This window comes from Athene noctua, chromosome 2 (assembly GCF_965140245.1).
Source record: "Athene noctua chromosome 2, bAthNoc1.hap1.1, whole genome shotgun sequence".
NCBI classification, from domain to species: Eukaryota; Metazoa; Chordata; class Aves; order Strigiformes; family Strigidae; genus Athene; species Athene noctua.
In genome coordinates this window covers 13708067-13723621 of record NC_134038.1, presented here as the reverse complement: position 1 = coordinate 13723621, position 15555 = coordinate 13708067, and the positions used below count along the sequence as shown (strand labels likewise).

At 40.8% G+C, this 15555-nt stretch overlaps 1 protein-coding gene across 1 annotated transcript in view; it reads right to left on the bottom strand.

Annotated features, from left to right (window-relative positions):
• Nucleotides 1–15555, bottom strand: part of ATAD2 (ATPase family AAA domain containing 2) — a 38569-nt gene that overhangs the window by 21954 nt on the left and 1060 nt on the right. The window contains exons 2-9 of the mRNA XM_074898472.1: nt 11205–11347; nt 10636–10685; nt 7751–7904; nt 6416–6500; nt 5337–5421; nt 2313–2420; nt 1789–1852; nt 669–785 (exon numbers count right to left, since the gene is read on the bottom strand). Of these exons, the coding sequence (XP_074754573.1) occupies nt 669–785; nt 1789–1852; nt 2313–2420; nt 5337–5421; nt 6416–6500; nt 7751–7904; nt 10636–10685; nt 11205–11347 (806 nt within the window). The remainder of the gene's footprint in view (nt 1–668; nt 786–1788; nt 1853–2312; nt 2421–5336; nt 5422–6415; nt 6501–7750; nt 7905–10635; nt 10686–11204; nt 11348–15555) is intronic.

Genomic DNA, 15555 nt, shown 5'->3' with positions numbered 1-15555 from the left:
CATTAAAGCATTAATTATTTTAACAACTCTTAGCACTTACGAATATCCACGCCAGTACGAATGCAAGAAACAGCTATGCTGTACGTGGAGACCATGAACTGACCTTGACTTGTGTGATGGAAGAACCCCCTAAAATACACTAACATCTTTTAAAGATTTTACATTCAGAAAGTTACAGCCCAAGAGGATACTTATTTCAGTGTGGATTAACATGATGAAGGCTGCCCACCACTGCTGGTACTTGCTGAGGACTTTGGGATATACATGCCAGAAGACACACACGTCTGAAAGACATCAGGCTGAAAACTTATCTGTTAGACTGTCATTAAAATAGTTCTTCTAGAGCGTTTGTTATGTAACAAAACCTGTCATTTCCTCTATTTATAACATTTTTTGTTACAGTGGTTTTCTTTCTGAATAAACCTCTGTAAAGCACAGTAATTAAAACATGATATAAAAGTGTTCTTCCCCCCATTCCCACCTAGAGATCAGATTGCTTATTAAAAATCAATTCTAAAAATCCAGTTTTAGAGAGTCCAGTTACAGTTGTCACTACCAACAGATGTGACTAGATACTGTGACAGTTTAGAAAGTGTACAAGAGGAAGAGGATAACATTTCACAGTTAGGCAGATGCAAACTCCTCCCAGATTCTCCAAATTCATTAACCTTCTTAAATCTCTGTTACGGTTGTTCTTCCTATGCCTGTCAAACTGCTCTTCATCTTCAGATGACGATGACGATGATGAGGATGAGGAATCACTGTCGTGGACTGCCTGTCTTCGTCTGCATACATTGAAACAAGCAAGTAACAAAACTGAAGTACGCACTAAGTCATATCGAAATCTAAGTGAATTCTATCTCAGAATTTACTTCAAGATCTATTAAGTTTCCAGATCATTTCACTCTTATGAATGAATCTGATTTCAAGTTACATTACATGACTTTCCTTGTGACAGCAAAATTTAGTTTTTCTTTGGAAGGTAAAATGTTTAACCAGTTTGCAAAATTTCATAAACAGATTGCTCATTTTATCCAATCTTTCCCTCACACGCACAAACAGAATTTCACTTAGCATTATGTATCCACTCTGGGAAACATAATCCTTTTTAATTTATTTAAAAATTTGGCTTCAAAACCCCTTCCTTCCATAACTGTCTGCTTTCAAGGATGCAAAACAAAGTGCTTCCTATCTAGCAAGAGACCCCATTCTCCATGCTCTAACTGGTTACAGGATCCAAAATCCCTTTGTCATTACTATTGCAATTTATAATCTCATTTAGCATTTTTCCTGTTTAAGAATAGTTTCTTACAGAAAAATTAACTGATTCCAGAGAGGAATCAGTATTTGGGTGATCAACAAAAAATTAAAACTTCCATACAGGTTCTCCCTCTAACTCAATTATCTTCAATTTTAAGAAAATAATTTGTATCCCTCAAGATTAAATAGTCTATGATTTTCAGACAGATATTCTGGCTTCAATTCCACAATAAAAGAATCTCAGTTCCACAATCTCAGCCACAACCTCCATAATCACCTTATCAGTGATAAGGTAGCACCAGTAAAAAGGCAGTAAAAATCCCTTTTTAAAAAATCTAATGGCTAATAAAAAGTATAGCCTCCCCCCCAACATTCTCTTTACACCCTCAGACCACATCAATAATCCTACTATTAACCTGTAATTACCACCAACGCAGAAACCCTTGAAAGCTTCATTCAATAATGTGACTGATGGCACTATTGATAAAGAAGAACTATCATTATTCTATAGAAGAAGTATACACCAACCTCTTATTTCTTCTGGAAGACCCTTGTGACTGGCCCGAAAAATACATCTTACGCTCTTTTGGTTCTGTTGAAAGCAAAGAATTTAGAACAATGTTAGAGACAAGTTTAAGAGAAAGCAGGATAGTGAAGGAGGCAGAAAACATGATGTGTTTCACCCATCTCTAATTTCAGAAGTTTCAAGTGATTTGGGAAGGGGATTTTATTTTTTTAAATCAGTGCACAGTAGAAGTGAAAAAACACACACCTGCTTTTTAAGGAGAACTGAAGAACACAAGGGGAAGGTTATCAAGTATGTTTAATTACTGTTCTTCGAAGGATATGTAGGTAATTTTTTTTACCAAAAATCAACAGTAAGTATGACAAATGGCAAAGAAAGATCATGTGCACAGGATACATGTACTTAATAAAATTTACTTGCAGAATGAAGGTAAGAATTGTAAATAGGAGTGTGTGTATATATATTTTCATTCTAAAAAAACTCATGCAAGAAGTTAGCCTGAAGAGGAACTCTGCATGTAACGTACTTGCCATTGGAGCTTGATAGCGCTGAACAGTTTTTCTCTGTCGAAAGTAGTAACGCTTTTGAGTGTCTTCACCATCACCTTTCGCATCGCTTTCATCTGATAAAACTACTGTACGTTGATTGACAGAACATTAAACGGGTTTTAAGTACTGTTGCAAATTAGATTAAAAATGCACTACACAGATGGCTACAGGTTTTACTATTATGTTAATGTTAAGGACACAATAGATCTGAAAACCTGCAAAACCTTAAGACCAATTTATGCAAGACATATGCCAGAAATCAGAAAACACAGAGGAGCATGCAAACAGATATTGTTTTGCCCTTGCTCCAATGGCTGGGTGACTTCTAATCACTCTTAGTACCAACAATTCTGTCATCTCGATTAGCTAAGATGCAGCTCCTATGAAAACCACTATTTCAGAAAGCCTTGTTCTTTTAAGAAAGTGTTTCAAGGAAATGTTTTTCATTCTACAGTGGTAAGAGTAAGCATGGTGTAATCTAGCTCCAAGTCCTGCCTCTGCCACAGATTACATGACCAACAATGGGCAATGGACAATGGTTTGAATTTCCCCAATCAGAAAACAATGCTGAACGCATACAGTTTATGCCACTAGCTTCTGGAAAATAACTTGGAAGTTTTTTCATGAAAGATGATAAGAGTGCAAAAAAGCAGTATCATTATCTAGCAGGTTCTTAATAATACCCTCTCACCTTCATAGCTGTACACCAGGTGAGGAATGGACATGCTCTGTTCACCTACCCACTCGCTACAGGTAAGTGAATTTCATTCCTTGGAAAGAACTACCCTTTTTTTTTTCTTCCCAAAAGGTTGCACTGCTTTCTGAATGCAAGGTAATACACAAGATATATAGACAGCACACGGAAAACTGAAAAAATATTTTGGTTTCACTACCATTCCCAGTCACTGATACTCCAACACTCCTCTCAAAGGCATGAATTCCTCTGTTTTTCTGCTTCTCTAGTCCTTCCCCTTGCTCCACTCATCTTCTTTACACCAACACTGAAACACTTGCCCCGCTCCTTCCTGGCATGCTTTTCCTTATAGAAATATATTTTAGATTTTTCCTAAATTAAAATTCCAGAGTTTGCACTTTGATCACAAATTAATTGCCCCACTCTTACTTCCCATTCCACATACTATCTACAAGGAGAAGTCTCTCCTGCCCAACTGCCTGAGATCCACCCACCTGAGCCAAGCCATACAGTTCCTCCCTCTAGACTGCCCATGCCTTCTATTAAAGCTGCTCTTACTAAAGCCGTGAGTTGATATTCTCCTAACTCCACATCTCCAAATGATGAGTCAGCTGTCCTTCTCCCTCTCCAGTCAAATGGCCTTGGCATACCTGATGTCTCTTTTTCTTCATGCCTTGCCCTAGGTCAGCCTCTCACCAGACGACTCCTATGGCTCCAAGTGTTCTGTCACTGTTCTACAAGGAGGTCTGATCGGGAGCCACAGGCTAGGTCAGATCTAACCATAGGCCTAACAACAGGCCACGGACTGTTCTCTAGCCTGTTCGTGATTAGTAACAAGATCACCCCAGGGCTCAATGACACCTGGACATTTACCCTGAACCTTTTTCTAAGGTTCCATTGCCAGTGGTCAGGTCTCACACAATCTGTGTAACATGTACAAGATACTGCCCTCACTGGTTATTGCACAAATCATCTCTTTTCAAGTTCTGATGGTCAGAGAGGTGATCAGGTGCAGGGCACCATCAGTCAAGTGTACTGACCAGCAAACTACTGACATGTCACCAGCCCTTTTTATCCTCTTGCCCCTCTACTTTCCCACTCTTGTTTCTCCTGAAATTACCTCAACCCCTCCCTTGTTCTGCCTTTGGTTCCTGCCCTAAAGATCCCATAATAAGTCCTGTGCAAACTGCTCTTCCCCTGCATCCTACAGTATGTCCCACCTCTAGGCAGTAATCCCTTAGTCCAAAATGTCATTTGGAGAGCTGCTCCCAACGACTCATCCAGATGGGTTTCATACCTGCACACTGGGGCTGATGGCTCTGCTGGGACAGCCCCAGGAGGGGCCCAGACAAGGGAGCTGCTCCTTCTTGATTTGGGTCCCTGCCTCTCACTGTGCACCCCTGTGCTCCTCTGGGCTCATGCATATAGGACTTGGATGGGCTGATGGCCCTGGGATGGGCCTGGCAGTAGCCCAGCAGGGTATTATTTGGAGTCCCCCTCCTGCCACCGTCCCTCTGAGCTCTCTTGTGGGTGTGCAGAGATCTATCACAAAATCTAACACTGATGGGCTCAACTACTGCCACATTCTCTTCTGTTCTTAAGTACAGTCTCACCCCCTTCTTTTCCACCCAGAAAACTCCTGCAAGGGCCATTGCACTGACTGCCTTCATCACAACTATCACTCTCCTTAAAACCTTAAAGTCTTCCCCTCCTCACTTCAAACATAAAGTTAAGATGGCCTTTTACAATTTAACATTATTCCTCATGGTATTTCCACGAGTACCAGGATGACAGTTCCTAACTAACAGCCTGGACAGCAGCTTCCACTGACTACTGATAAACACAAAAAGGAACACCTCTATCTTCTCCCCTGCTGATCTTCACACTTGGGAGGAGCTTTCCATACACATCTGGCAGCCCACCTGACTTCCACAAAATGCTCTCGCTGTGCTGCTCAAAACTGTGAAAACTGTCATGCTTGTGCTGTAGCAAGATCGTTCTTTCTCATTCTGAGCAACACCGTTCAGTTCTTTGTATTCCCACCTGTCCACAGCCATCTGTTGCCTTTTAATTTGCAAGCATTTTGCAAAAGCAATGATTTTTTCTTTTTTTTTTTTTTTTTTCTCTCAATACCTGATCTGAGATCACTACGCTACAGCCCTAGAGTCCATGACTATGGCTCGTAATGTCAACAGCAATACATAATGTTTCAAGAGGTGAAAAACACCCAGTAGTTCAGCTCATCTCAATTGTTTAAGACAAGGCTTTTGGCTAGAGCACAGTAAAGAAAATCTAAAACAGAACTAACCTACAATGTCATCTGGCTTATCATCTATTTCTTTGCCACCTGTTTGGATTTCTTCCTCTCCTTGGGAGTAAATATCGAGATTTTCCTAATTAAAAGAAACAAGAAAGATCAGTCACAAATATGCAGAAAACCTAACATGGGCATATTTGGTGCCTCTATAGTAACATTATCAAGGTACTCCATATACACAAAAGATGAAATTAAAGTACAGGAAGAGAGAATAGGAACATCATTCTGGCACCCAGGATTTCAGGACAAGAATTTCTGCTCTAAAATAGGGCTTAGGACCTGTGATAGTTAAATACTTCTCTGGACACAAAACCAAAGTGTATCAATCAGTCACAGGTTAATAATCCAAGAGTGTGGCAGTACACACGAAAAAGCATTTCCCAGCAGAAAAAAAAAAATTCATACAGGCATTTCAGAGATGATATACAAAGTACTAGGGACAATTATGGTTTCATTAGAAAAAAGCAAAAAAAAAGGATTTCAGATCTAAATAAAACACTACAAAAGCAGACTATGAATATGTTTAAGAAATGAAGTGCCTGTCATTCAAAAGGACAGCAAGAACTTAATTTAATAGAACAAAAATAAGACATAGAAAATATGATTGCTGTGTATAATTTTAACAGAAGTTGCTCTAGGGACAGAGGAGTACTTCAGCTCCCAGGCAAGGCTGGCATAAGAACAAACATAGATGAAGCAAACATCAATGAATTCATTTTTCAGTAAGATTTGAAGTGAAAAGCCAAGACCTAAACCAGCTGTTTGTAAACAGTGTCTATTCAAAAATCGTAATTCAGAAAGCGTAGTAGAAGAAGACATGGATTTCATTTCAGCATCTCACTGCCACCTCATGGCTTCTGAAGAAGATATTCCCTCCACCCTTAGAGCATATCTGTAGCATAACTATAAGAGTAAGATACTAAATTATAATTACAGAGCAAAAACAAATGTTATTTTAGACTACAGTACTCTTTGGAAGAAGTTATTTCAGCTAAATTAAAATTACAACTAGTTTCCCTATGTGAAATACACTGCTGATACAAAAATAGTAAATTAAATTAATATCTTACTTCTGTGTTGCGGAACATCTCACAGTCTTCTATCATTTGCTGTCTACGTATCTTCTCCATTTTTTGCAAGACTGCTTCTGCAGTACTAAGATAAAAAGTTGACATGCAAGAGCATAGAGAGATTTAAGAACAAGCTTTGAGGACTTGCAAACATATACTGTTTTCAGGTTTATTTTCTCTAGCTAAACACAGTTTAAAAAAAAGTCTGTTTTAGTAGGAAAAAAAGAACTTTGAAGATGATAGTAACAGAAAAAAATTATGGCAGTTTTTAATAACACTTAAGTTGTTCTGCATGATAGCATTAAGTAATTTTTAGTTTACAGCCTTCCTCAGACAACAGGTTACTTATTCTTCTCTTAACCGTAGTTTAAGGTTCAAGTTGATTTTCCGTGACTATATATGCCGGAAAAAACATCCTGCTGCTGTTACACTTCGCAAACCTTTCAGAAAACAATGTCCATTTGGGCTTCACAAAGAGAATTGAGACATGGACAGACAAGCAGAAACACTAGGACTACTTCCCTTGCTGTATAAAACTTTGCTCAGTAGCTTAACTCAACCAAGTATTATAAAAATATTCGTTAAGCATGGAAGAAAAGTTAATTAAAATTTAAGAAGGCACTTCGGATGCTAAGAAAATGGATTCAGAGGGCAAGTTAAAGCTACCAAAAATCACAACATAAAGTGATCATTTGGGTTCACAAGACAACACGTCAATCCAACCAGTCCTCACATAAGAGATGCTCTACTATGAAGAGGTCTTTGCATCTGGCAATCCCAAAACAGATTAGGATTTTAAACGTAAAATTAAACGTAATTTAAACATAAGATGTGCCCAAAGTCTCTGCAAATGAAGCACCTTCCAAAGACAGCCTCCCCCACACACTCGCACATCTAAAACAGCCACAAGCACGTATTCCCCCCAAAATCGGTTAAACAGACTGGCTGTGAAGTAAAAAGGCTCCCACCTTATATATATCAGTGTATTAACAATTACAGGACATATGGGCATAGGAGGAGGAAGAGGAGACCCTACCTGGTCCACAGCAACTGAACACTACCAGACCTTAGAAAGATCCAGAACGTTCCAAGTTATGTAACATGGTGGAACCCTACCAGCCTAGTAACTATGGCAGCACGAAATGTTTACGCAGGGGCACGTGCAAATGTCTCAGCCTAACCACTGAACACATCTAGCTCTGGCTGCCACGAGTAGCACCTTTTTCTGCTGTCCAAAGGAGCAAGTCCCTAGCCAGTATTATGCCATAGCACAAAGGCTTGCTAATAAGGCTCATTTTAGTACTTTTGCAAGATGGTGAAAAAAAGCCCACTTACTTTGTTATAAGTTTGTCAAACAAAACAGATTGATTTGTAGTGGTGTAATGACTTTGTCGAAGTCTGCAGCTTCGGCGGACTTCCAAATCCTCATTTTCTTCATGGACTTTCTCTGCAGCTTTTGCTTCAGCTCTCGTCTTCAGTGTTCTTGTGACTAAAATGCATTCACATATAAAATATTGTGAGGCAGAAAATTATTTATTCCCCTTTATTTCACCACTGCTCTAATAAAATGTAAAGAAAATATGCAGTGGATTGTTTTTTTTCTTTAAATACTGAATTGGAAGTTATTGTTGTGACTACAGCATTCAGATTAAATTACTTCTCTTTAAACTATCTACTTAAAAGCACGACCTGTATCTCAAGTTTTTAATAGACTGAAAAGACACTCTGATGAAAACAAACACACAACTTTCGTTCCATGCAGTTACTTCTTCCCGAAGACAACAAATAACTCCATATAAAGTGGGTTTGCTCCATCCATGTAAAATTGTATCTAATTGTTTTTTTAAAAAATTGTTTATGTGGGAAATCTGTTCTTAAGATGCGTGTTTTTAGTACGCTGTTTAAACATGCATCACTTTAATTTTCTCCATCATCGCACAAAGTCTCTAGAAGGTAAGAAATTCCTCAGGATAAATACCCAAACACCAAAGAACTCAAACGCTTGCTTGCTTGCAAGGAAAGATCTGCCCAGTACTTACCACACAACATCATTTGCCATGGGTTTGTTACTTGCACTATCATTAAAACAGTGGAGAGATCAGTGAGATAGTCCGTATAAACACAGCTATGCTTCCCTCTCATCATCACCAACAATAAAACTAAGGCAGAGCTCATTAAATAACAATGTATATTGCACAGGTAGAACTTGAATTACTACAAAGTGCATTTCAGGTCCCTTCCCACATACAGCCCAAGGCTAGCAGGACACTGCCTGGAGCTAACGGATTTTCCCAGCTGCCAGCAAACAGCCTAGTGGCACTGAGTCTTCCTGTGCTCTCAGCACGGCAATTCAGTTCCAAGATGAATCGCTGAGCTTGAGGGACACCTTCCCAACATCAGTGGGTTTGTGCGTCTCCTGACTGAATTATTTTTTAACTCACATGTTATAACAATTAATTCAATAGTATAAAGAAACAATAAAGATTACAACACTACAATGAAATCAATATTATAGTGTATTACAATATCATAAAATATTGCAATATATAATAATCTGTTTGTTGGAGAGATGGACAGTGGGACTGAGTGCACCCTCAGCAAGTTTGCTGATGACACCAAGCTGTGTGGTGCAGTCGACTCGCTGGAGGGAAGGGATGTGCCATCCAGAGGGGCCTGGACAGGCTGGACAGGTGGGCCCGTGCAAACCTCATGAACTTCCATCAGGCCCAGTGCAAGGTTCTGCACAAGTGTAGGGGGAATCCCAAGCACAAGTACAGGCTGGGCAATGAGTGGATTGAGAGCAGCCCTGTGGAGAAGGGCTTGGGGGTGCTGGTTGAGAAGCAGCTCAATATGACACTGCAATGTATATCTGCAGCCAAGAAAGCCAACTGTATCCTGGGCTGCATCAAGAGCAGTGTGGCCAGCAGGCTAAGGGAGACAATTCTCCCCCTCTATTCCACTCTTGTGAGACCCCACCTGCAGTGCTGTGTCCAGTTCTGGCAACATAAGAAGGACATGCTTGAGTGGGTCCAGAGGAAGGCCCAGAAGATGACCAGGGGGCTGGAGCACCTCCCTTACGAGGACAGGATGAGAGAGTTGGGGGTGTTCAGCCTGGAGAAGAGAAGGCTCTGGGGAGACCTTACAGCAGCCTTCCAGTACTTAAAGGAAAGCTGGGGAGGGACTCTGTATCAGGGAGTGTAGGGACAGGATGAGGGGTGACAGTTTTAAACTCTTCAAAAGAGAGGGTAGATTCAGATTAGAGATAAGGAAGAAATTCTTTCCTGTGAGGGTGGTGAGGCCCTGGCACAGGTTGCCCAGAGAAGCTGTGTCTGTCCCCTCCCTGGAAGGTTGGACGGGGCTTTGAGCAACCTGGTCTAGTGGAAGGTGTCCCTGCCCATGGCAAGGGGTTGGAACTAGATGGTCTATCTTTAAGGTCCCTTCCAACCAAACTGTTCTACGATTCTATGATAATACTTGTGTTGGTTTAGGCCCTGCTGGGACTGGAGACTATGTTGCTGTTGTCCCTCCCCCACCCTCAGACACAAGTAGGGCACAAACCCCGGGTTAAAATAAGAAGTTTAATACAACAGTGTAATAAAACAATCTGAACAACAATAGCGATAGTAACAACAACAAACAGTAACGACAGTAAACAAGACAAAAGATATACAGAGAAATACTGCAGTGATACAGCCAGCCCGCTGCGTGTGCTTTCTGTGACCAAAGCCACAAAGGAAAGCTTCCTGCTGCCATGCCGACCTGACTTCAGCATGGTGTGAATAACCTGGCTAGAGATCCCTTCCCCCTGCTTGGAAGAAAACTTAACCCTATCCTAGCTGAACCAGGACAATACTGCAACATTCCCTCCTAGTTGCAAGAAAGATTTTCCATTACTTGGTTCCTGCAGACTCCAGAAAAATCTATGTCACCAAGAAACCCAGGCTAAGGAACAGATTCTCCAGTGCCTAAGAACACGCTGGAATTCACACTGTGTTCTCCCAAAGTCTGAATGGAATTAACAGCACATCCTCCTATTTGCACTTACCTCTCTTCACAAAACTCATGGGAAATTCGCTGTCTTGGATATATCAGTACTCACAACTTCAGCCGATTCTGGCTGTGTTCAGAAGATTTTGGGGGCAAGTTAAATAGAGTGACCAAAAGCAATGCTTCTCAGAAACCAGACTAAAAAGGAATCCCAAGGAATTACCACTACTTACCTTCTTTATAGTCTTCATTTTTTTGGTCTGAGTTCGGCTTTGCCAACTCTCTACATTAACAAAGAGGACAGAGAGAAGAATTACTGGATTACAATTACTGTACAGAAGTATTGTATTGTACCGCATTGTATAGTTCCCCCCTCAAGACTAGGGAACTTCAAGTTTATAATCCAGTGCTCCACATCATGCAAATAAAAGCCTGTGGATCATAAGGATTCAGACCCCAAGTCTGCTGTGTATCATGTGCAAAGAGTTTTATAGGGATGGACGTTCCCGAAACCTGCAAATCTTTAAGTCTCAGTAGGGCAAATAATCTCCAAAACCAAACCAAAGTGGATGAGAGGTCTCAAAGGATTTGGGGAAAGATGCATGTTTTTTATACAAGCAAAAGACATTTCCTAAGAAGAGTGATTCTAGTTCTAAGATACTGGCACTGACATTAACATAATCATATACACCCACAGATTTTTAGCTGTAGATTTATCATGATGGGACTCATTGTGCATGCTTTCACTTTTCCTCTTCATTCTATAAAATGAACAGAGATTGGACATCTCAAAATACAATACCTCATCAAGTGTCTTCGATTGACATTTTCACTTAATATTTCCATGCTTTTGTCAAAGCTAGAGTCTGAACAGGGTGGCATGTTTTTTCGCACTGATCTTAAACAGTGTCCCTTGAAACATTCAATTTTGCCAGAGGAAAAATCCTAGGAAAAGAAGGAAATAAGAACACATTTATCTGAAACACATCTGTTGAGCTGAGAAGGAAATTCTGCCTTATTTAGGCAAGTTTGTTCTTTCAATTCTCCTGTCTTGATAGTGTTACAACTAATGGCAGGCAAGCCTCGGACTGCTTCTACACCAAGAAGTAGTTCTACACCAAGAAGTAGTTCTTGGCAGGGGAGTGAAGGTTGTGTGTGTGTGGGGAAATCAGCTTCCAAAGCTAAAGCTCCTCTCTGCCATGCTTTTCTTGTGGATAACTTGATATCCTTTGAAAAAATTATTGCAGCAAAGTCTTTCATATAAACTTGTCTTTTAATTAAAAAAAAAGCCTGTTATTTCAAAATTGGTTCTGAGGAGCAGTCAAGTTTGAACATGCATGTCCTGGGATTAAAAACTATTTAGTAGAGTTTTTCTCCTATTTCTGTTCCATTTATAACTACATTCAGAGGAACAATAAAAGATTTCCTTCAAGAGGACAGCATTTATCCACAGGAAACCAAAGAAACTGAAGATACACTTTTTTTTTATGCCTGTTGATCCTGTTCACATGGGTATCAGACCTGGGGGTGTTGATAGCCAGCTGAACATGAGCCAGCAGTGTGCCCAGGTGGCCAATGGTTTAACAGTCGGACTAGATGATCTTCAAGGTCCTTTCAAACCTAGCTGATTCTGTGATCCTGGCTTGTATCAGCACTAGTGTGGCCAGCAGGGACAGGGAAGTGATCTTGCCCCTGTACTTGGCACTGGTGAGGCCGCACCTCGATTCCCGTGTTCAGTTCTGGGCCCCTCCCTACAAAAAGGACGTTGAATGACTCGAGCGTGTCCAGTGCAGGGTCTGGAGCACAGGTCGTACGAGGAGGCTGAGGGAACTGGGGGGGTTTAGTCTGGAGAAGAGGAGGCTGAGACCTAGTCGCCCTCTACAGCTCCCTGAAAGGAGGGTGCAGAGAGCTGGGGATGAGTCTCTTTAACCAAGGAACAAGCGACAGGACAAGAGGGAATGGCCTCAAGTTGCACCAGGGAAGGTTTAGACTAGATGTTAGGAAGCATTTATTTACAGAACGGGTTGTTAGGTGTTGGAATGGGCTGCCCAGGGAGTTGGTGGAGTCCAAATCCCTGGAGGTGTTTAAGAGCAGGGTCAGCATAGCACTATGGAATATGGTGTAGTTGGGAACTGTCAGTGTAGGTTAATGGTTGGACTAGATGATCATCAAGGTCTTTTCTAACCTAGATGATTCTATGATCTGTATTTCTGCAAGGAGGAGGAGTACTATTTGCTTTTACAATGACAGGAAAGCTGTGATGACCATGAGAGGGGGCTCGTTCAGTTTACAACCCAAAGTTTTAAAGTCCACCAAACTAAGTGTCACCCTGCAAAGGGCAGAAAACAGACCAGATTCTTCTACTTCTTGACACTAACTTTACCAAGAGGGACTTCCATTAGTAGTTGATGGAGATGATGACAGAAGTGCATGAAGAAGGTCGCTACAGGAGGGCAATGATGCACATTCAAGGCCCTTGCAGGGCTGCGCAGTGAGACCTGCAGACACCCACTGCTGAAGGGTCAGCCCTGAGCCACAGAGCTTGGCAATTCTGCAACTGTCCAATGGTCTTCTCTTCAGACAGGCTTGAAACATGCAGTCCCCAACGTTCACCTGACAACCTCTCATGATAAGACAAGCCTCTCTACGAGGAAGATTTCAATCACCTTTCCTTTGCCACTCATTTTAAAGAGCACCTCTCTTCCTGCTGTTCTCCAGGCTAGAGCCAGGCCTCACAAGATGCTTCCCATAGCTGGCATCTGAATTGGGGCATCTGAGACTAAACCCCTAAAGATATTTTCTGTTTCTTAGATCCCTGTAGATGGATGTAACAAGACCTAATGCTTAATGAGAGGCAGTCTGGTCTGTGAGAGTCACCTTTAACAGTTTTCATCTCAAAGGTTTAAGAAAGAAATCATATCAGAAAGCCTTTCAACTTAATTTTCGTTTGTCAGAGCCCTAGGTTTATTTCAAGAAGGCAGGGTTTTGTACACACTCACACACAGGAGTACATAAAGACTTAAACTAGTACTTTCAGCATACATCACTGAGACAACTAGAAAAAAAACAAGTTGTAAATCCTGCTTCAGATATTTCTACTTCATTGATCTAGAAGTAAGTATTCCCTGGGAGGAATCTTAAACTGCCACATCAGTTATAAGATGACTGCAAGAGTGTGCTTCACCAATATCTGGGCCAAATCCCAGACTGATAGAAGAACAAACACTAGGAGAATGCCAGTACAGATGTTAGGGGAAAAAAACAGTACGGTGACCTGGGAAATCTATGTATCGTTAAACACTTGTTTGCTTTCTTGAACATATTTTTCATGCAATGTACACAATACAGTACCTGTGGTATTTGTTATCCTTTGTACTGTCTTTTTACTTTAATCTTGGTTCAAAGATGGACATGGTAACAATGTATATTGCTAACTCTGACCGTCCGTCATTCATAAGAAGGCATCCCAGTTCAGTGGGATATCAAACACCAAGAACCATGAGGTTAACTGCAACAAGCTTTCAGCAGAGCAAGAATAACTATCAACAGTATCAGGCTGAAAAAACACACTCAAGTGAAATTCAGTAGAAGCAAATGTCTCAACTGGAAAGATAAGTCCACTGGATGAAGGAATTTTCTAAGTATTTTAAATTTTGAAAGCATTTCATACTTTGCTACTTTTCTCATGCTACAGGAAATAACTAACAATTATTTCTAAAAAGTCTTTTTACAAAAACTGTGTTTAGCTATCTGACATCTCTGAGGAAGTCACTCTGTGTTGAAGTATTGTCAGAACAGGTAAACGAGTTTAGGCAACAAGGCTGTGAGCTCTAATGCTGAGGTCCCTACACAGACAAGTCATGAAGGCTCAGCCTCGAAAAATGAGTTTCCATTTTGTCCAGACAAAAAGTGAACTTTGGAGCACACAGCCCTCAAATACAGGTCACAAGACAACAATCTGGTTCAGCCTGGGGAATTACACCAGGGTTACAGACCTGCAGACACAGTTTCCAAAGGGACAGTAGCCACTTTGGATTTGCCATGGAACTTCTTGGGACTGGAAACTTGGAGGAGGATACACCCATCAGATGCTGGTTTACCTTAGAGCTCTTGTGCTCCTGTACGCTATGAATTAAATAAGATGAATAACTAGAGATAAACTGCTCATTAGTATCAGAAAAACTGCAAAAGCTGCCACCACACCAAGACCTTGCACATCAACGAGTTAGGAAAGAGGCATTACAACTTGAACATGTAGCTAGCACCAGCATAATCATCTCTCTCATCCCAGCCCCTTCTGCATTGTCTCTGCAGCTAAAACACTCCAGCAGAGTCCAGCCACCCTACAAATGAGGTAAGGATGACTCCATGCCTCAAAGCATGGAAAAAGTCTGCAAACATGGGGGGGGGGGGGGGGAAGGGGAAGAACCACCTTACAGCCAGCTTCATAATGATCATTCTGTTTTGGTTTCAGTGAAACGTTTACATTTAGCTTCCTCATTCCTGTTCTCCACGCTGAGAACATGTGCCAGCTGCTTTACCTGCCTAACTTTGCACAGCCTTCCCCCGCACGAAATGCACAGCAGAATTCCCTGTAGCCTCTGACAACCGTTTCTAGTGTAGACTGCAAAAGCATAGCAGTGATCTTTAAGCAGAATCCATGACTGTTAGCAAAGAAAAAAAAAAACACAAAAAAACCAAACCTGCCAAGGATTTCTTCTTTCGTAGTTAATTAATCTTGAAAATAATGAAAAAAAAAAAAAAAAAAAAAGAAAAAAGACTCTACACAACTGAAAATCCTGAAAGAGTTCTGCTGGAAGAAAACAGAGTCCACTACAAGCATCACTCCGAGGCAGAGGTCCCCTGAAGAGCAGACCACTTCTGAGTTGGATCTGGTCTGCCTATTTTGTCATGGAAGCAAGACACCCTGCCGAAAAAAGCCTGACTTGGAAAGAGCAGAGAAAACTTTTAGTTTTTGAAGACTACATTAAAAATAATGAACTCCTCAAAGTGAAATGGTTTAGTTCTTAAAGAAGCCACACAGAGATGCAGATAGCATGGATTAATTAACATCCTTCATCATCACGGAAGTTGTCTCTTTACTAGATGAAAAATTATAGAATATAAAATATAGATTGTCATTAAAATTATAA